Consider the following 21297-nt stretch of genomic DNA (forward strand, 5'->3'; position numbering starts at 1 on the left):
TCTAGGTCAGTTGTCACAGCCTTTAATTGTGCTTCAACACAAATTTCAACACAACACACTCTTCACTAACTTCTAGCCATGCCAGATATGCAGTGCTTATGAAACTAGGCTCCTGGGATGGGAGTTGAAACGCATAAACCGTTTGCTTGAGGTCAGCCGCAAGCTACTGTATGTCTGTATGAGAGAGAGGGTGCAGAAAAGAGAGAAAAACGATAGGGGAGGGGTAGAGGAGTATGTGAGGGTGTGGGGAGAGAAAGGCTGCAAGAATGAAGGCTGTGAGGCGAATGACGCACGATCGTCTCCCCTCTGCCTGCTGATTGGCTGCGCAGGCCGCCCTTCAGAGAGCCCAGGTTTAGGGATGTGCGTTCAGAACAGATTATGAAGCAAACCTCATCTCTGGCAGTCTCGTCAGATTGTCTCAATGGCTAAACACAAGCTTTTCCTGTTTTTTTCTCTGTTACTGTGTGTGTTTATCTCTCTGTCTTTGCCCTTCGATCAAGTGCCTGCGATCCTGGACAGGAGGTAAGAGCTGCGCTTTCAGCTCTAGCGTGGGGAGGGGGAATGGGGCAGTGATGCTGTGCAGCTGATGCACTGTCTTAGTCTTTTACAGTGGGCAAGAGACACCAAGAAAATGTGCTTTATTAGGTAAATGGTGAAAGAGCATTCGTGGAACTCAGGAATTAATTTGACGTGTGTGGGCTTTAGGTTCAGAGCATGTTGTGGGTCTGCTGCAGTTTTTCTTCACTGTAACTATAAGACATGCAAACATGGCTATGACAATGGGACAGCAGGCAGACCCCATCCAGTGTCTGTAGGAGTCAGTTTACAGATGCTACTCCAAGAAACAGAAGAAAGAAGTGAGATCATGATGGCTCTGGCTATAGGAGCATCTCTGAGTACATTAACTAATCAGTTTATTGCTCTCTTTTACCTATATCATAACTGGAGTAGCATAAATATTCATCGAAATATTAGTCAAATTTAGATTCATTCATTAAATCAGAGGTAAAATCTGATATTACTGTATGAGAATGAGCAGAAATAATAAAATCAGCCATATGCTATTATTACATTTATAAATGTTACAATTCTGCAAACTTTCACAAGACGTGAAATTTGACAAATTATTTAAAAGCTTTTTTTTTTGTGCTATTAATCTATTAGCGACATTATGTAAATTTTAAAGAAGGTTTGGAAAATGTCTGTATGGTAAGTTTTAGATAAACAATTACAAATAATTATTTAAAATATTTATTTGTTATTAAATAATTTTAAATCATTATTTTCATTAACAATATTTTACTTATTTTGTGTACAAGAATTGTCACTGTTGGAAATAAACTATTTTTAAGCTGAGTTTAATTTGATTTAGAGAAGAAAAGTTATATTAAGAAGCAGTTATTTTTCTGCTATCTGTTACTTGCTAGAATTTCTCAGTTATCCATGACTTTATCTGTGAATATATGAATAATATATATGAATATATTATTTGACAGAGACCAAGATGTCGTCCTTTAAAACTGCAGCTATGGTAAACAACCTAACAACTTGCCCATCTCTCTCCCTAGATAGATCTAAATCTTAGGATTTCTAGGGATAAGACCATCAATGTAGGCTGTTGAAACATTGGGGATCTTGTTAGTCCAGAAATGTGTTTTAGGAGTAAAAAGTGTTAAACGGTTTACAACCCTCCTCAAGTTTCTCAGGGTCAGTGTATACGGCAGAACAAAACAGACACAAATGGCAGCCAGCGAAATTAAACCAAAGGCTATAATCTTATTACCATCAAACAGACAAATCTATTTTAAATCATTGTTGTGTTTATAGAGTACTGTGCTAGTCTGTGCTAGTGCACTGTGCTAATCTGTATGCTAAACCTATAATCTATATATGCAAAAGATGATTTTGAGCTCTGACAGCGGCAGTGAGGTGAAGACATAGCGTGAGCTGCTTTTCATTACATAAATGCTCATTTCAGCACTTAGGCTACTGTGTCCAGCCATAACCAATGACAGCAGCGCAGTCCTCAGCTGCTGACCTCGGTAAACTGGCATTAGAACAAAGGCGAGAGTCACTCCTCGTGCACACACACTCCTCAGCAGGGCTCTGAAGACCAGATTGGCTGCGCTCACACTGTTTTCAGTTTAGAATCTGTAGCAGAACTACCCGGAAAGAAGAAGAAATTGTACAGCTCTTGATATTTCATTTGGGTACTTATATTGTTTTTGGTCTTAGGACTTAAACAGAACTATGCAGAAAGAAGAAACAATAGAAATGTAGTTCTAGAGCTGCTAATATATGTGATTTTTATATGTCATTTCCATTTTTTTTTTAAAGCAAAACTAGACAGAGAGAAGAAAACTGTACAAATGTTATTCTAAAGCTCTTCATATGTCATTTTTATTTTTATCTTCACACCTTAATTTGTATCCGGAATGTCTCCTGAATTGGATTATAGTGGTTTTATGACTCAATATGCTACGTCGCTGTTGATTCAGTGCTCATATCGCGCTTGGGAACTGACTGAACTTAAATGCTCCATTTGGTAATCTGTTTATGTCCCCCACAAGTCTGATGTTTTGCTGTTTTTTAATCTCTTTCATGATCATAAAGCTCTAAGCATTCATTCGGGTGTAGTAGAGGCGGATGGGGTGGCCAAACTGGTGTGGTACGTAAGAGATGAACCTAAAGAGAGTAAACCAGGGTCATCTGATGCTCTCATTCGCACTCACACACCCTGCTGACTTTACTGCAGGTGTACAGGCTTTAATCTAGGCCCAGTTCTGGACGTCAACACATTCACACAGCAGGAAACCTTTTCCCAGATAGTCCGGCAGATTCTTAATAAGGTTTTAGGAGATCGTCCGCCAAGCTCATTATCTCTGTGATTAGACGTGTAAACGGTTCATCTAAGGATAATCCAGCAAGTTCAAGTGCGAGGGATGAGGTGGCACGAGATAAATATACATGTGCGTACATATACGCAAGGTGCCATTAAGTCTTTTTAGCCCCCACTCTGTTGATGGACTCAAGGTCCTAAGCACCTGAGAATCATGACATTCGACTAAATGTCTTGTCTTCTCCTGAGATGCTAATCTGGACTGAAGATGTCAGACTTGCGGTCATGCATCACTGCTGCATCTCGCTGAGTGGATCTATGGGAAATCTGTCTTAGACGTTGATAAGTAGGCCACAGCCTGACACAAAGAGATCAACCCCCTTTTTGTTTTGCTTTGTTTTTCCATTACAGCTCTGAGGTCCCGCCATATCAAGCTGTGAGAATTAGAACAGGTCAGTATCTGTTACTTTCATCCTTTTTGGGTTGCTTGCATTATTTGTTCAATTTTACAGCTTCTTTAAATGTGGTAATACATTTAGCATTTTTGTGTTTATCTTTTTTTTTTTTTTTTGGCAATACTTTAAACATTGTGTGAGACGCCAGGTTGAATGAAACCGTTTTGTGCTACATTTCAGTAGATAAGACTTTTCCAATAAGCATACAGTTTAGACACTTTATTTTAAGTGAACTATTTTCGCTCCACCAGCAAAAATGGTTCGAAAAGAAGCCACAGCAGAATCAAACATCGCATGTCTCCAAATAACACAAAGCAGTGGAGTTTGGTCCTAAATTATGCTTGTTTTGAACAAATCAGATAAGTGAACAGTTCAATGGCTCACTCACAAAAAAACTAAAGAGTTGTCTGATGGCTACATGACTAAATGAATCACTTATATCGCCATCTACTGGCATAATGATTTAACTTGAAAAATTCCAACCACCAATCAAACTGATACTAACTGTGTATCATGGCAGATTGAAATGAGGTTTTATTTAAAAGCTAATGCAAATGGAATTTTACGTAATTCTCAGATTTAATAAAACAATATACTATTGTGGTTACTTCACATATTGTGCTGAGTTTTATCTCTTAGAGTTTTATTTGTCTTATTGAATTTCACTTTCATCCTGCAGAAATGAAAGCTATTTTTCTAGTATATTCACTTTGCGTGCTAAGTAAAGCAGTGATTTACTGTCCTGAAATAACTCACCAAGCCATCTCCCCCATTTTCCTATTTCAACATTGTGTGATGCAGATAGAGAACATGTTGAGAGTCCAAGTGCCTCACACGAGGAGAGTTATTCGCCTGCAGCTGAAAATCCACTCAGAAGAATACTGCAGGTATTGCATTTTTCCTGATAGTCAATGTGACCTTGGCTCCCATAAGCAACATCTCTGCCTTAATTCACCCAGGATCCTACAAGACTCACGACACAGTGATGTTTAAAAAAAAAATTATGTATCATGAGGAAAAAAACTTTTGTGGACCAGAGAATGTCTGTCATATCTGCTGTCTGAACCCTGAGTGTTTTCTTCTGTAAAACCCATCAATAATGCACTTGTTGCTCAGCTTTTCCTGTTATCATTTTCAAGCAGCCCTTTGGATGGCATCTGCATTCCCAGCCCAGAACCAAACGGAAGTTACTAGAGTCTACCAGCTCGGGACCCTATTCCCCACTGACTGTAGCTTACAACGGCAAGATATGCATCCTATTTAAAGCGAAGAGACTGGCTATTCGATACAGAAACAACACTTTCCTGGACCTCACAGAGAGGGTATTTGGATCCAATGCACAAGTAGACACCAAAGGCTCTGTTTGTACAAAGGAGAAGGCCACGTATGTAAAAATTCTTCTTGCCGTAGATTCAGTATCATAAATCAGCAGTTGTCTGGAAGAAAGCATTAAACTGATCAAAGGTGACGATAAAGACATTTACAATGTTACATAATACTACGTTTCAAATAAATGCTGTTCTTTTGGACTTTCTTTTCATCAAACAATCCTGACAATGTTAATCGATTACCACAAAAATATTACATCAAAATATGAATATAGTATGACTGTTTTCAAAGTTAAAATTAGATTTTTAATAATTATAAGTTATTTTTCTTGTATTATTATTTAGGATATTACCGTTTTACTGTTGATCAAATAAATTCAGCCTTGTTGTGCATGAGAAACGTCTTTAAAAAAATATATAAAAATAATTTTGAATTTGGTGGTATACGTATTTATATATTCTAAGATACAGTTTTGTTTTGTAGTTGTACTGATGACAGTCTTATATTTTTATAGGCTATCTTTGCATTTAGGTGATGTGGAAGACATCAGGGGACTTGTCATCAGGTAAACACTCTTTTTCTTCTCCTGTATTTGCTTGAGCAAAACCTCATAGGCTGATAATTGCATTCACTTTTTAATTACTTCCTCTTGTTTGTTTTCTGAAGGCTTCAGATGTCCAACACATATTATGAATCAGTAGGCCAGAACTGGTTCACTCTGGACAGCGTTCACATCCACTACAACTGGACTCATGAGGCCACATTCAATGCTACAGAGGTCTATGCCCCTGCCACCTATTCTTACCACTGCCAGCATGTCAGCAGCTTACAGAAATATGACACCCTACTGGTGCCCAGCTCCCACACTGACAGCTCGGCAAACTGGCACATCACTTTCACAGATTTCCAGGTAGCTGCCACAAAATGTGCTTGATAGTTAACTGAATTTAATAAGTTCAGTATTGCTAAGAGTTTTTACTGACATATTTGAAAATTACTTTGAATATATTTATATTTTATATTTATAATATTTATAAAAAATAAAAAATAAATGAAAAAACAATTAAAGTTCTGTATTGGCATCTGTGGTTTCATGAAAAACTATGGGATCGTTATTTTGGGCTGTTCACATGGCAAAAAAAAAACAAAAAACTTAACTCAGGACAAAACAACACAGAAACACAATTTATTTTCTAAATTATACTTCACTATTATATCTTATAAACTATATTCAAACATAAATGCATCTTTCAAGACATTTTTTATACAGTGGTGTGAAAAGGTTTTTGCCCCTTCCTGTTTTTTTTTTTTCTTTTCATTTTTTGCATATTTTTTACTCTTCAGATTCGGATCAAATGTGAATGCTAAATTCAAAATGTTACAGTTTTTCTCAGTGTTTGTGTTAACTGGCAATGAGTCTTTCTCATCTCTGTGGAGGAAATTTGGCCCACTCTTCTTTGCATAATCATTTTAATTCAACAACATTGGAAGGTTTTCGGGCATGAATGGACTGTTTAAGGTCATGCCACAGCATCTCAATCAGATTTAAGTCCAGACTTTAACTTGGCCACTCCAAAACCTTGACTTTGATTTTGATTTTCTTGAGCCATTCAGACTTGGACTTGCTGGTGTGTTTGGGATCATTGACCTGCTGCATAACCCAAGTGTGCTTCAGTTTGAGGTCACAAACTGACATCTGGACACTCTCCTTCAGGATTTTCTGATAGAGTGCAGAATTCATGGTTCCATCAATTATGGCAAGTTGTCCAGGTCCAGAAGCTGCAAAGCAGCCCCAGACCATCACACTACCATCACCATGTTTGATTGTTGGAATGATGTCCTTTTTATGAAATGCTGTGTTGGTTTTACCCCTGATGTAACGGGAAACACACATTCCACAAAGTTCCAAAAGACGTTTGTCGCATCAGTCCACAGAATATTTGCCAAATATATTTTTTGGCAAATGTTAGATGAGCCTTTGTGTTCTTTTTGGTCAGCAATTAGTTTTGCCTCGGAACTCTCCCGTGGGTGCTGTTTTTGCTGTTTTTTCTTATTGTTGAAAGATGAACACTGACCTTAACTGAGGCAAACGAGGCCTGTAGTTCTTTAGATGTTGTTCTGGGTTCTTTTATGACCTCCTGTATGAGTCGTCGTTGTGCTTGTGGAGTAATTTTGGCAGGCCTCCCACTCCTGGAAAGGTTCACCATTGTTCTAAGTTTTCTCCATTTGTGGATTTTTTTCTCCATTTTTCTCCTTAGAAATGGCTTTAGAACCCTTTACAGACTGATACATGTCAACTGTTTTGTTTCTCATCTGTTCTTGAATTTCTTTAGATCGTGGCATGATGTCTTGCTCTTTAAGCATGCTTCACTTTGGCAGACAGGTTCTATTTAAGTGATTACATATCTTTACGTAATATTAAAATATCTTTGATGATCTGAATCTTTTAAAGTGTGACAAATATGCAAATAAAAAAATAGGAAGGGGGCAAAAAAACTTTTCACGACACTGTACATAAACACTTTGCTAGTTCATGTTCAGGTACCCAATAAAATGTACATTTATTTACAATTATCATGTCAAGTTACCCTATTTCTATTATAGTACTTTTTAAGGTACAGAATGTCAAAGCAGAAAAAAATGGAAAATAGCATAATTAATTATGGAAACATGTAAGATTCTGCTGTAAAGCAACTCTTAAAGGGGTCATATGAAGCAATTTTATTTTTTCTTTCTCTTTGAAGTGGTGCATAAAGAAGATCTGTAAAGTTGCAGACTAAAGTCTTAAATCCAAAGAGATATTCTTTACAAAGTTAAGACTCATCCACACCCCCCTAAAATGGCTCATTCTAACCCCCCCCCCACATCTCTATGTCACTATAGCTGGCCAATCAGAGCACACCTCGCTTTTCAGACCGATGAGCTTTGTAAAAATTGTCACGTTTCAGAAGGCAGGGCATACAGGAGAAACAATAATGTATAGTATGTGGAAGATAATGTGTGTTTTTAACCTTAAACCACATAAACACTGCGTTATACCAAATGCAAAACATAATGTTCTGTATTTGGTAACATAATCACATGACCCTTTTAAAACAGTAGTGTCAATATTCAGATCAAGTCAGCTCAGTGTTGGTTTAGTTCAGATAGGCTGCACATAACTCGTATTTTAATGTATTTTAATCATGAACATGATTTCTTATTCTCTCAATTTACTATGCATAATTGTCATTTATATTTGCCGGCTGGTTATTTATCTTGAAACACATTATGCATTTGGCAGATGCTTTTATCTAAAATGACTTACATTGACTTAAATACTTTATCCGTTTCTTCAGTGCCATGTTTTACTGGCAACAGAAATTATTTTAAAGAAATTTTTTATTCTTATTCAAATTAAAACATTTATTTTATACCCCCCTAGATCCAGGCCTTTAATGTCCAGTCCAACAAGTTTGCTTCAGCAAGCGACTGTGCAACCTTCTTCACTCCAGCAATCTTGATGGGTCTGATCACCTCTCTGATTCTTCTGCTGGTGTTGGCCTACGCCCTGCATATGGTCGTCCACCTCAAGCACATTGACCGTTACGAAGAGCACAAGACCACCGTCTACTTCCCCCGCACCCCCGAGGCCGAGCTCCCAGACAAGAACAGAGTGTGAGGAGTGACGACGGTGCTGTAAAACCAGCAAAAGAGCAGCGTGAAAGGATTGCTAGTTCTGATTCTGGATGGCTTCGTTGTCCTCTTGGTCTTCCTCCTCCCTGGCACTACATCCTCTCTTTATCACTGTTTTAACCTAACTTCTGACAGTCACAGATTGAGATCACCTGATCAATCAGGTGTTAAAACCCTGGCTGGAGCCAAAACCTGGACAGATCACCGCTTTCTAGGACCAGGACTGGGAAGCCTATGAAATGGGGACAAAAATGTGAAGCTTGCCACCATTCTGGCGGACTTTTCAAAGCACTTCTCTGACTGGATACAAGTACGGTGGTTAGAAATATACAAATTGACAATGCGGCAGTCGCAGAAGAGAAAAGACTGTGAAACAGAAATGACTGTGGTTTGATATGGAATTTTTATTTGCAGTACTTCATAAATCACCATCTCATGCATCAGAAATGGAGTCCGCAGACTGATCTGCCAATTACAAGACTGTTTTATGACTGCTAAAGTGGTGCAAAACTGTTTGTCAGCCTTGATGGGTAACTGACAGTAATAATGTGAATAAGAAACATACAAAACAAACCATAAATGTACAGTGCTTAATTCTATTTATGTATTCCAGGACTATACCATGTAAATTCGGGAACTCCATAAATATACTCATTGGCTTTAAACGATCAGCTAGATATTCATATAGAGCTAGATTCAACTGCTGTTTTTAAGTTATTAACAAACTTCCAGTATTAAGCACCTTCAAATCTATAAATATTAAGTGCATAAAGCGTATCGCAAGAAAAATACTTTTTTTAAAGCTTCGGAAACTGATATATTGCATAGAATTTTTTTTACATGATCTCATAATTGCTAGATCTATATGCCGTCCCTTTCAGGTGGAATATATTAGGACTAATAGATGAATTTAGCACCCCTTGAAAATTTATAGTACAGACAGTATAAGTATAGTGAGGTAATGCTGAAAGAATGCTGTACAATTATTCATGTAAGTGTTTAATACCCTCAGTATCATAATCAGTATACCTCTATATCTACCAGTAACTCATTATCACAATAACCTGCAGCATGACAATGACTAGAGATAAACCTCTACCTTGGCACGTCTGATACTGGAGGTTGCAATGTGTAATGTGTTCAACTGAATGACGGTCGTACATACTGAAATGCACAAGCAATTTCCTGAACATCAGTCAATTCAGTCTGAACAATAAACAATGATCAGATCAAAACAGTGCATCATACTTTTATATCTTCAATGGTAGAGAAACAGTGCATTTCTGTATTGCTCTCTATTATGGTAAACAGTGGTCATGGCCACACAGACTGCTGCTGTAGGAATCACCGCTGTCTTTCTAGCCCACCTCATGCTGGCTGTCTGCTACGGCATTGTTTTTTTGCGGTGAAAAAGCAGCAACCTCCTTCTGTCTGATTGTTTCCTGCCCTTTCTGCCATCTGCTCTCCTCTCACACTTCTCAGCAGGAGCCTGTGGCGCGGCCCTCTTACCGGGACAGTTTACCTGTCTGCCTTCGAAACGAACTTTACTCACACATGCACTACTTCCTGCGTCACTGACTCTCACAGCACAGCGTGTGTTTTCCTGCAAGGTCTAACGGCCTCACAGCTGGCTTTAGTCTGGCTTTGTGATACATATACAAACAATATCATGTTGGTTTAGTCATGGCTGAGTGCTGCTTACTAATTGTTTTTTTCCTCAATTATTTACTTTTATTCCACGGCACTCTGCTATACATGATTCTGATTGATTAATCCATCATCCATGGCTACTTTTACATTCCTCGTATCACTCAGAAAACTCCTGTTACATACAAACACAACTATTCAGTTATAAACTGTACTGAAAATAACCCCATCAATATTAATTACAAGTAAGGCATTTTCCTGGATCAACATCTTCTTTTGATCCTGGATCAACATTATTGTCCAAAAATATAGACTTAACCCTATCCCTTCCCCTAAACCTAACCCTACCCACAATTTATTCCTAAAATCAGTAAGAAATTATAACTGATTAGCAAGGGTGTAGAAGCACCTAACTCTGGTTGTAAGCTTAAAACAAGCATTTTCTGAAAAGTTATATCTCAATTCTGATTGGTTGATTGGAATGTTGTTCCAGGATCAAAAAGGATGTTGATATTCTGGATCATGTACAATCAGCTGGTCATTATCACAAAATAAACCCCAAAACTTCACTTTTGCCTGCACTTGGGCTATAGATTGCTAATAATGATGATACACAATTAGATTTTTGAAGAGGCCTTATGATCAAAATATATAAAATAATCATTATTATTATTATGATAATTAAAAAGGTAGATTTTCCTTTCTATATCAATGATGACATTATATTGATTCAACATATAAATCTTGCTGAAATGTCAACATTAATTTATAAGTATTTTGCTAACCTTTTTAAAACCATTAAATGTTGTTCCAATGGTTTTTGTTTGTTTGTTTGTTTGTTTGTTTTACTTAATAGTGAATATAAAAATATAAAGTATTATAAAGAGGATCAAAGAAAATGGGAGTGATCGAGAAATAGTCTAATCTTCTTATTCTAGCCTACAAAACACTGAATTATTCAGGCTCTTGAGGCCCATTTTTAGATTCAAATCTTAGACAAACTTGTCTTCATTTTGTTGTCATTAAAGCTCCTGGATGCTTATATGGCAGGGATTTATGACCATGACTCATCCCTTTCAAGGATTCAAGGTTATATTGATGGCACTGGACAAGGTTACTTCAAGCCAAGTGATATTCTCCGCTGGTGATTGGGTCTGATTTTTCTCAGTCCATCTTGTGCAGTCAGCACTTACGTGGGCAAGAACTATGAATGAGACAGGTTTGCTTTGTGGCCATGACAACAAAGGAAAGATCCATACAAACCCTCTCGGTTTTTCTCTGAGCACGGCAAACTCTCTTAGTTCCACATCAGTCGCCTTGGTTGGTCAAATTTTGAAAAAGAAGCCAGCATAAGTCAACTTGAAGAAGGAAACATAATTAATTCATAAGAGATTTAATGGAATGGCACTGGAAATTCAATATGTCTAATGTAATTAATATAATAATTATGTATGTATATGTATATATATATATATATATATATATATATATATATATATATAATTTGTCAATATTTATATATAAGGTCACAAATTTTTTAAATGTGATGGTGTTGACCCATATCAGTTAATGGCCAGTCAGTTACTGAGAAAAATGGAAGCAGAAGCACCCAGACCTTCCTGATGCAAAACAGATTAATGTAATCTTAAATATAATCAGCACTCAAAATCAGTGTTGTTTACATCTTGATACCCTCTAAACTATTAAATAAATATGTGACCATAAATAAATGCATGTAGTTGTTAAGAAAAAGGGGGTGCATGTTTGCTTTTATGTTCACCTTCAAATGATCGGCGTGTCACGATGTCACTAATACTTATAATTTATTAAATCACAGTGCTTTGGTTGGCATTTGGCACTGATACAAGCACGAATGACCACTATTGTTAAACGTTTTTACATAAGAGACGCGTTAATGAGTGAAACAATGGGCCTGAGTGTTTTCTACCATGCAGCTGCAGCCTCTTTTCCGATGCCTCGGGACGCTTGTAAGCGAGACCTCCAGACCACCACCTCCGGGGGGCGTCACATGACAACGCATCCAAATAATTTCCGCAAATAAAACAACCACTCAGGATAAAATATACTTCAGCAGCGGTTTTATATCGTATTATTTTCCACGCAAACGTTTCGCTGTCTCGTTTAGTCAGGTGAACCCCTAGACACAATATGTAGATGCGTCGATGCCCCCCGCGCTTCAGAATGGACTCGTCCAGTTCTCATCACCGGAGCGAATCGATAGTTAAAGAAGCTTGGATATTGCAGCTCTGTTTCTGCACCGGCTGACGTGACATCACGAGTCTACAGGTAAACGCATCTGTTTAGTCCTCCTCAGACTTAAGTGAAGGTGATGAGTAGTCTTCTTAATTGATACAGTGACGCTAAGCTGTGTTATATAACTGGTATGACGTTATGCTTTGAATGTGGGCAATGATTTGACGTTTAAACTGGAAAAAATGAAGACCTGTGTTTGTTTTTTTAAAAAAATCTGTTGCCATCTAGGTAAACTGAATTATTATTTTTTTTTCCCGTTTTCCGACACATTGTCTTGCCATATAGTCATAATTAGCATCACCTGGAAATTTGTAATTATTTTCTTTACTATTCTAGCCAGTTACTATGATATCTAAAAAAAGAGCGATTAAGTTAATGTTTTACAGTAACATTAACATTATTGCTTCCTTTGTTACAGTGGGGAAAACAATGGAGGAACAGAAGCTGAAAGATCCTATTAATAAAGTGTCTCTTATCAAAGGTAATAACCACATTACTGCAAAGTTTCTATAGTTGTTGAAGTGCTTTGAACCATGCTATAGTGTTTTACTGTCCCATTAGGGATTCATTTATAGGATATTAAACCTTTTTTTTTTTCTTACAGTATGTCAAAGTACTGGTGTTTCTGAAATATAGATTGTTTAACTATGTAAATCTAGTTAATTTTGAGCAGGGTTGGAGTATGTGTCTGTGATGTATTTTTTAAATATCGCATCAATGATTTCTATAATGATTTTTTATTATTTTTAACAATGAAAAAAGGACAAATAGAGAGGTAAACAAGATGTATTAATATTTATTTTGTTAATTTCTGTTTGGCTTTAACTATATTTTTGCAGTGCACTTCAGTAGTTGAATGCAAAGTAGTTTTACTAAAATCGTTTTATTATGCAATTTAATCATGCAAGGCAGAGTTTTGTTGTCATTTCCTGCAATGAAATGGTTTTGGCTGGAGCGGTTTTCCAGCCTGTGCTAATACTTTAATCATGGCAGAAATTTTGTCTATCTGACTTTGTTTTCCTGTCTGCATGTCTGTCTTCCTCCTCCACAGACTCTAATATAAATTAGGACAGAGTGTTCCTATGTGTCCTCGTACCCTGCTGAGAGATTGAGTTTTTGATGCAGAATGGCATCAATAAACATTACCCACCTCAGTACCTCCTGAAACGTTTATGGCTCCGACCTCTCTGCTGTGGCAGTTGTGTTTGGCCTGCACAGGCTTCGGTATTTTAGCTTAGTCATGCAAGCAAGGCATGTGAAGTTCAATTTTCTGGAATTCCGTCTCTCTGATTGCCATGATATGTCCTTGATATGGCCATATATGGTATACACCCTTGAGTTCGTGAGATGAGGTCATACCTTTCTGGAGCATTTGATAAGATGGCCTGGTTTTCAGCAACCCATATTTAGAGGAAGAGGAGCAGGTTTGTTTCTAAGTTTAGGCAATCTAAATTACAGCCGGTAAATGTACTGTAACATTTACAGAGCAATGGATCAGTTGAAAATCTTCATTAATGTTTTTTTATAGCAGTCTAAAGACTTCATTTATGATTCATTATAAAATGTATAACATTAGAACTTTTAAACTTTTATTCAAATGGCAGCTTATTAAAACCCCAGCTATCCTTCTTGCAGATCCCTGTTGATGACATTATGTTTTTAGGATAGATCAATTCAGAGTCAAGTTATTAATTCATGGAATAGGCCCATTTTCTGACCTCCAGGGAAATTACCATGCGATTCATTCTGATTTAATTAACCTTTGGAGACATGGTTTGCACTTCGTCAGAGGGCAGAACAATCCGGCAAAGTTGAAATGCAACTCCGTGATGCTGATACAGAGATAAAGACACCGATCGCCATTAACGGTTGACGGAAGAGTGATTCTCTTACAGCAGAGCACCATAATAGTGTCTAACTATGCATGTAATAGTTCCCATTAGAAGTCATCAGCGGTGGATGTGTAATCATTTCTCCAGATGAGCTGAACAGGAGCACTGTGGAGGCCAGTGAGTCTGAGAAGGTCATTCAGCAGCTGAACCAGGAGCTGCAGGAAGCCAATGAACAGGCCAACTTGGGCAAACGCAAGTGTATTGAACTCCAAGGTAAGAGAGGGACTTTAAAGCAGCTCTATGTAGTTGTGTGCAACTTTGAAGAGTGGAATTCACTGTTGTAAACGCATCACTGTCGAATTACAGTGGATAGCTGTATTATTGCATTTATTGCTGCAATCCACCCTTTTTGTGGTATTTCATTCCCAATCACCAAACTTACATACTCCGAGAACAGACTTTTGAGTAGGGAGCTTGGGAAAGAAACAGAAGACATTCGCCTTGTTAGAAGTGTACCATCAGAATGATTTTGAAACTTGTTTCACTGTAAAAAAAACAACAACTTATATACAGTAGCCTTAACTGCACAGAAACTACTCACATTTGAGTATGAATTAGAATTTTGTTTTAGATATTTAAATTTGAGACAAAAACTGATTCTAGATCAGTGCTCAACTTTGCCTGACTATACTGTGTGTGTGTGTGTGTGTGTATTTATATATATATATATATATATATATATATATATATATATATATATATATATATATATATAGTAATTATATTAAACAATTATAAATATTACATGGTTTTAAAATATTATTTTTTATTTTAGTTTTTGAATATTAATTATTGTATGCATATTATTTATATAAGATTGTGAAAATTAGAAATTTATTTGGAATGGCAGTCATGCTCAAAAGGTCCCCCTAGTGACCTGTGCTGTATATTACAGGTCTATTGGAGGAGGAGAAAAGAGGCAATAAGCAGCAGGCAGAGGAGTCAGCAAAACAGATAAAGGTCTTACAGAGTAAGTCAAGGAGCGTGTGCATGTGTTATATTTACTAAACCATGTATTATACCAATATGCCTTTGCGTCTACATGTGCATTCAGCTCAGCTCCAGAAGCTGCAGGAAGATATGGAGAATCTCAGGGATCAGAAGGACAGCGCAATCTTCAGCCTGCGTCAGGAAGCGCACACAGCTCAGGAGGAAGTGCAGGTGTTGCGCCGCACCATGGAGAAAACTGCAGCCGAGCGAGAGCATGAGGTCAGCGCACTGAAAGGGAACCTAGCGACGCTAACTTCCGAGCTGGAGAAATGGCAGTTGGCTGCAAACAAGTATGAGCGTGAGCTCGACAGTGTACAGGCCAGTCACCAGCAGCAGAACCAGCAGAGAGACAGAGCTGCAAAGCAGCAAGGTACCCACAACCCCACAGGCCTCTGTCTTTTTGCAGATGACTGGCCGATAGCATTTTAAGCCTAAATCTTAAAACTGCTTTCTTTAAATAGTAAAAGTCAAGTAAGGACATCAACATTTCTCATCCATGTATTGTGTATACCTAAATGCAAATTCACCTATATTTATATTTCACATTAATAAGAATATTGGATTTGATAATCATAAAATTAATGAATAATAATCTTAATTCCTACACTTCATGCACTTAATAACAATCACCATCATCATAGTATGTATTATTATTATTATTATTATTATTATTAGCAGTAGTAGTAATAATAACTATACATTACAAATACTGTATGATTGTAATATGATTTATCAAATTTGCATGATCAGATTTTCTAAGCCGTTTATAATAATGATGATGATGATAATAATATCAATAACAACAACTATACATTACAAATTAAAAACAATACCTTTATTAAAAAAGACTAAATATATTCTTCATCAACTTGGCATTAACACATCACAATTTTTTCTGACCATCTAATAATAATAATAATAATAATAATGATACAAACATTATTGTACAGTGTTGAAAGTATTCATTTAATCAGGATACAAAGATGTAACCTGTTCCCTATAAAAATAAATAAAATTTCAAGATTAAGATTTTAATAAAACAAATTAATAAAAATAAATAAATGACTAGCTTCATCGTACAAATATTCTGTATTTTTTCCCAATAAAAGCAGTTTTATGTCTTCACATTCATAATCTCTTTGGGGAATTAGTCCTCCCTTCTCAGAATGATGAATGATATAATGTGTTTGTGGAGGTTACAATCAAGCCCTAGGTTCATCCAACAACAGTGTTTGCAGAAATCCGACAGATATTCAGAAGATGACTCCCATTTCTCACATCTCTTCCACCGTTATGTAACAGAGTAGCCTTGTGAGTCAGTGTGTGTGCATGTGTGTGCGTGCGCATGTCTTTGGGTATGTATTTAATTGTGTGTGTGTGTGTGTGTGTGATGCAGCGAGCGAGCTGGAGCGGCTGCAGAAGGACTGTGAGAGCCTGAGGAGGGAGTGTGCATCTCTGAGGTCAGAGAGAGAGCAGCTGGCTGATAAACAGCAGAAAGAGAAGATCAGCCTGCAGAGTGAGAGCAGCACCCTGCGCTCAGAGAAAGAACAGCTACTGAAGAAACAGCAGCAGCTGGAGAAAGAGCTGGACAGGTCTGGTCTATGACCGCATTTACAGTTCATTCATATACCTGGTACTTTGAAGGTGAAGTGTGTCATGCCCATGCCACTAAAAGCACCAAATATGATTACTAACTGCCTTTAAAATAGATTGTTCATACAGATTCCCAACCTAAACACATGCTATTAGTTGAGTCAGTGTTGCCATGTTCGACATGTTCAAAGACAAAAATTATTGTAGAGCCACAACATTTAAACTTCTTAGGAAATTAAAGGGATAGCTCACCCAAAAGTTATAATTCTGCCTTTATTTACTCACACTCAGGTTTTTTTGTGACACTACGAAAATAGGGGCATGTTTAAAGTCTTTAACCTCATGGCTTTGGTGCTTTTGGTGTTTTTTTTTTTTTTTTCATGTTTCATGTAGAATAATGCCATACAGGTTGAGGATGAGTGAGGCATGTTAGAATATTAATTTTTGGGTGAATTATTTGTACAGAGGCTCACTTATCGTCAGATATTAAAATGGAGTAGGAGAAAGTATTTAAACATGGAAAAAATGGCACTTCTCTATGACTGGGTTTACGATATAGATTTAAAGACATAGTTGACTTAAAAATGAAATTTCTGTCATTAATTGATCACCCACATGTCATTCCAAACTGGTAAGACCTTCGTTTATCTTCAGAACACAAATTAAGATATTCTTGATGAAATCTGAGAGCTCTCAGACCCCGCGTAGACAGCAATGCAACTTCCACATTCAAGGCCCGGACAGGTAGCAAGGACATCGTTAAAATAGTCCATGAGACATCAGTGGTTCAATTCTAATGTTATCAAGCTAGAAGAATACAAGGAAATGCTCAGGCATGTGTTATACTGTCGTTAACACGCGAAGACTGGCGCAGAAGAGGAGAAATCAAGTAAAGTAGTAATTTTTGTCTTCTTTGTGGACAAAAAGTATTCTCATAGCTTCATAAATTATGGTTGAACCACTGATTTCTTATGGACTATTTTAATGATGTCTTATACTACCTTTCTGGACCTTGAATGTGGTAGTTACTTTGTTGCTTACACAAGGTCCGAGAGCTCTCAGATTTCATCAAAATGTCTTAATTTGTGTTCTGAAGATGAAAGATGTCTTAGTGTCTGTAACAACATGAAGGTGAGTAATTAATGACATCATTTTCATTTAGGGGTGAACTATCCCTTTAATCTCTTCTCATTTTGATGAACCAAACCATCTTTTAGTTTTAGCTGCCTCCCATCCAGTATTCTCAGTAAGCTTTGTACTTTGTTACTTTCAATATGAAACAATGTTGAGCTCTTTGTCAACTGTATTACAAAAATGAAATGTTGTTTTGATGCTCTTTAATGCGGTGTGATAGGTCATAGATTGATATTATAGTAAACTGACAGAGATCCCTGTACAGCTTTAGTTGAGAGAAGTCTGTTTTTCTCCCTTTGATATCAAATTAAACCAAATAAAGAAAGAAATCAAAATAAATGAACTTGCGTTTCAGGATGTAATCATATCGAGTCAATACCCAGCCCTACACTTCACCTTTAAATAGGAGACGAGCTCTTTTTGCAGACTTGTGATGTAATCTCTCTGGAATCTGAACCTGCATCCTGCCCACAGCTCCAAGAAACAGAACACAAGCCTGAGCAACACGGTCAAGACTCTGGAGAAGACGCAGGCAGACCTGGAGAAACGACTGAGCGTCCTGCAGGAGGAACACCAGAGAGCCACCAGCCAGCTGGAGCAAAGCAATAGCAGGATCAAAGAACTGCAGAAAGAGGTTATTCCCATCGTAGTTGTGAAAGAAAGAAAGTAGGGCTGAGACTCATTAGCAGGCCCGTCACAAAAGAGTTCTGCTCCTAAAAAAAGACCTGGCCCCTGGACTCACAATGTGTGTGTGTGTGTGTGTGTGTGTGTGCGTGTGTGTGTTTTATTGACTAGGCTCATTGCTCAATCTGAAAGATTCCTTCTCTCTCTCTTTTGTTCTCAGTATGAGGAGATCCAGGCAGAGCTGTCAGGCCTCAGGGAGAAGTATGAGAATGCAGAGGAGGAGAAACGCTCCTTCAATCTGCAGTTGCAGCAGAGCCAAGAGCGCCTGAGGCTTCTGCAGGACAAAGAAAACCATGTGAGTGTTCAATCCACGTAATGCTGATGTTGTTTAACCATGGCACTGACAATAGGGACAGTTCAAGAGGAAACCGTGCATATCGCATTGTTTTTTTTTCCCTTGAAATCAGCGCTGAAAAACATAGCATCATTTGTTTGACAATGCACTTCTTACAGTTTGTTGAAACATTTTGTATAGCCTAAAGGTGCAGTGTGTAATTTCTGTGGCTAACAACAACCCCAAATGGAACTGCACACAGGTTTCCACATGTACTTCTTAAAAAAAATGACATGAAGAGAAAATAAAACTGAACATGTGTTGTGATTATTAACTTTTATCTCAGAGCAAAATATACTTCAGGATGCATGCAAGCATCACGCTTAGACAAACATCTGCGTTGCCTTTGCACATTGAACTGGAAAAGGGGAAGAGTTTTAACTATAAATCAGTTACACACTTCACCTTTTGATTTCCTTATCTTAATAACAGTTAAATTCACCAGTCCAATAATAGTGCACATAATAAACACACACCACTCATTCAGTAATATCCCTCCCTTCCCTCCTTTAGCTGTCTTTATTGCAGCCCATCCTAGCCGTAGCCATCGGCCTTGTCCTGGCTTTGCTGTATTGGTGCTTGGGCCCATTGTGGTAGAAAGGTACACAGTGCTCCCGTCCCGTCTCATTCCTCTGCTTAAGCATCCATCATCCTCAGGGCTATGCATGACCACTAAACAATCCTCTCAGCTTAAGCTACCAAATACTGTCCAGTCGTTGGCCAAATGCTTCTGTTTCCCTACTACAGGTCCACTTTGTTTTATAAAATGCACACTAAGTTTCTCTAACAAATCAACTCCATTTTGTAGGTTGTAGTTTTCCAGCGTAGCTCTGAGGCATCCTGGCTCTCTCTGTCCTCCACCGTACGTCTTCTGCTGTCCTCGTCTTGTGTGTCTCGACCTTCACGTCCTGTCCTTGTGGCTTTTGTGTGCCCGTCTCAGCTCATGTGCATCCCTGATTGTAACCTAGTTCTGATAGGTGATGTGGTACTACAGGCGATGTCATCTGTATGTTTGTTCTCGCAGGGAAAATGGATCCGGTGGATGCCCGTCGCTGCTGTGACCGTTGCCGTGACGGGGTATTTGCTTTCAAAGACCTCAAAATGAACCACGTGATGAACCAGTAACAAGCACACGCACCGTGACATGCATACCTAGTAAATGTTCCTCAGACGTGTTGCCATTTGTATCCTTTTAGTCTGTGTGGTGTTAGTTTGAGTAACGAGTGTTTAAATGCCACTTTTTACTCAAGTATCGAAGGCCTTAGAATAATTACATGTCACAAGCTTCCCATATTTGCACCATGTATCATTTTTTGTATGCATTGCTTTTTGAAGAATCTGGCTTACAACTGATATTTTATCCAACATTGTCGCTTTGCCAAACAAACACTTAGTGAATTGCCTTATATAACATAACCTTAGATAAACAAACGATTATACCTCCCTGAATGAACATTTCCATGAGAAATTGTTTCAGAATTGTAAAGCCCACTGCAATAACATATTCAAGAGCGTTGAGATCCATTAAGTTTTAACTTGATCATATGTTTTGTGGCTTAAAGGCCTAAATCTACCATATAATGTCTATGTGTCTTTGCACCTTATACGAAGCCATTAGTGATTAGTCTATGCACTGTACTTTATTGTGGTAAGGATTTGACATATTATTAAATGATGATGATAATGATGATGAGCACTGTTTACTTAAAACGTAAGAGCGCTAATGTCTCGAAAAGAGACCTAATAGAGTGTTTATGATTTATGTTTATTACTTGTACAGAGATTGACGCAAAAACTACCCGATCTAACAGATGTGATAATTGCAATAAATAAGCAAAAGTGAAGTTCAGTCCCCGTTTAATTTGTATACATATGTTAGTTTATATTACAACAGAAAAAGCTGTTATATTGTGTCAGTCTGAGTTTCAGTCTGTATTGCATGTAAATCCAATAACAACCATTATTTGTTATTTCATGGTGTGGCAAGAAATATATTTTCTTTAGTTGGCTTTGCAATATACAATTTGACCACTGTAGTTTGATTTACAAACAAATGTCTCGCATGAGCTGGTTGTTTTTAGTGAATTAAAAACATACAGTGTGACCCGGGTTACCAGGTCTGCGAAACAAACAGCCCAATTGCTAGTGAAAACTATCACAATTGCGTTTTTCTTTTTTGGGGGTTTTTCCCCATTGTTGGGGGTCCCCTACTTTGAAATGGTGAGATAGTGTAACCAGGGTTGCTAAACAAAACCAGCTCAATTGCTGTTGAAAACTAGCCCAATAGTGTTTTTTTTTCTATGTTTTTTCCACTCTGTCTGAGGTTCCCTCCTTTAAAATGGCAAGATAGAGAGATCGCTTTAAAACGTGGACTTAAAAAAAACCTGCATGAAAACTGCAGACTTGGCAGCACTAGTGTTAGTCTTGGTTTTTACAACAAATGAACCGTGA

General features: G+C 37.6%; 2 protein-coding genes across 6 annotated transcripts; both read left to right on the forward strand.

Annotated features, from left to right (window-relative positions):
- Positions 1–299: 299 nt before the first annotated feature.
- On the forward strand, positions 300–9533 carry LOC128011167 (V-type proton ATPase subunit S1). 2 transcript variants are annotated; one of them, XM_052593309.1, is made up of 7 exons: positions 300–522; positions 3251–3291; positions 4096–4181; positions 4437–4678; positions 5138–5188; positions 5290–5533; positions 8048–9533. In XM_052593309.1, the coding sequence occupies exons 1-7, from the start codon at positions 422–424 to the stop codon at positions 8282–8284; spliced, it is 1002 nt and encodes a 333-aa protein (XP_052449269.1). In that variant the 5' UTR covers positions 300–421; the 3' UTR covers positions 8285–9533. The 2 variants fall into 2 exon arrangements, with proteins under 2 accessions (XP_052449269.1, XP_052449268.1); XM_052593308.1 differs by having other exon boundaries at positions 304–522; positions 4434–4678.
- A 2571-nt stretch (positions 9534–12104) lies between these two features.
- slmapb (sarcolemma associated protein b) lies at positions 12105–20690 on the forward strand. 4 transcript variants are annotated; one of them, XM_052594217.1, is made up of 10 exons: positions 12105–12252; positions 12638–12700; positions 14199–14324; positions 15007–15081; positions 15166–15471; positions 16498–16693; positions 18303–18462; positions 18673–18807; positions 19360–19447; positions 19871–20690. In XM_052594217.1, exons 2-9 carry the CDS (start codon positions 12649–12651, stop codon positions 19441–19443), a joined length of 1134 nt encoding a protein of 377 aa, XP_052450177.1. In that variant the 5' UTR covers positions 12105–12252; positions 12638–12648; the 3' UTR covers positions 19444–19447; positions 19871–20690. The 4 variants fall into 4 exon arrangements, with proteins under 4 accessions (XP_052450177.1, XP_052450179.1, XP_052450181.1 ...); XM_052594218.1 differs by lacking the exon at positions 12105–12252 and adding an exon at positions 12503–12530; XM_052594219.1 differs by lacking the exon at positions 19360–19447 and having other exon boundaries at positions 12106–12252.
- Positions 20691–21297: the final 607 nt, after the last annotated feature.

Source organism: Carassius gibelio, chromosome B23 (genome assembly GCF_023724105.1).
Source record: "Carassius gibelio isolate Cgi1373 ecotype wild population from Czech Republic chromosome B23, carGib1.2-hapl.c, whole genome shotgun sequence".
In the NCBI taxonomy this organism is placed as follows: domain Eukaryota; kingdom Metazoa; phylum Chordata; class Actinopteri; order Cypriniformes; family Cyprinidae; genus Carassius; species Carassius gibelio.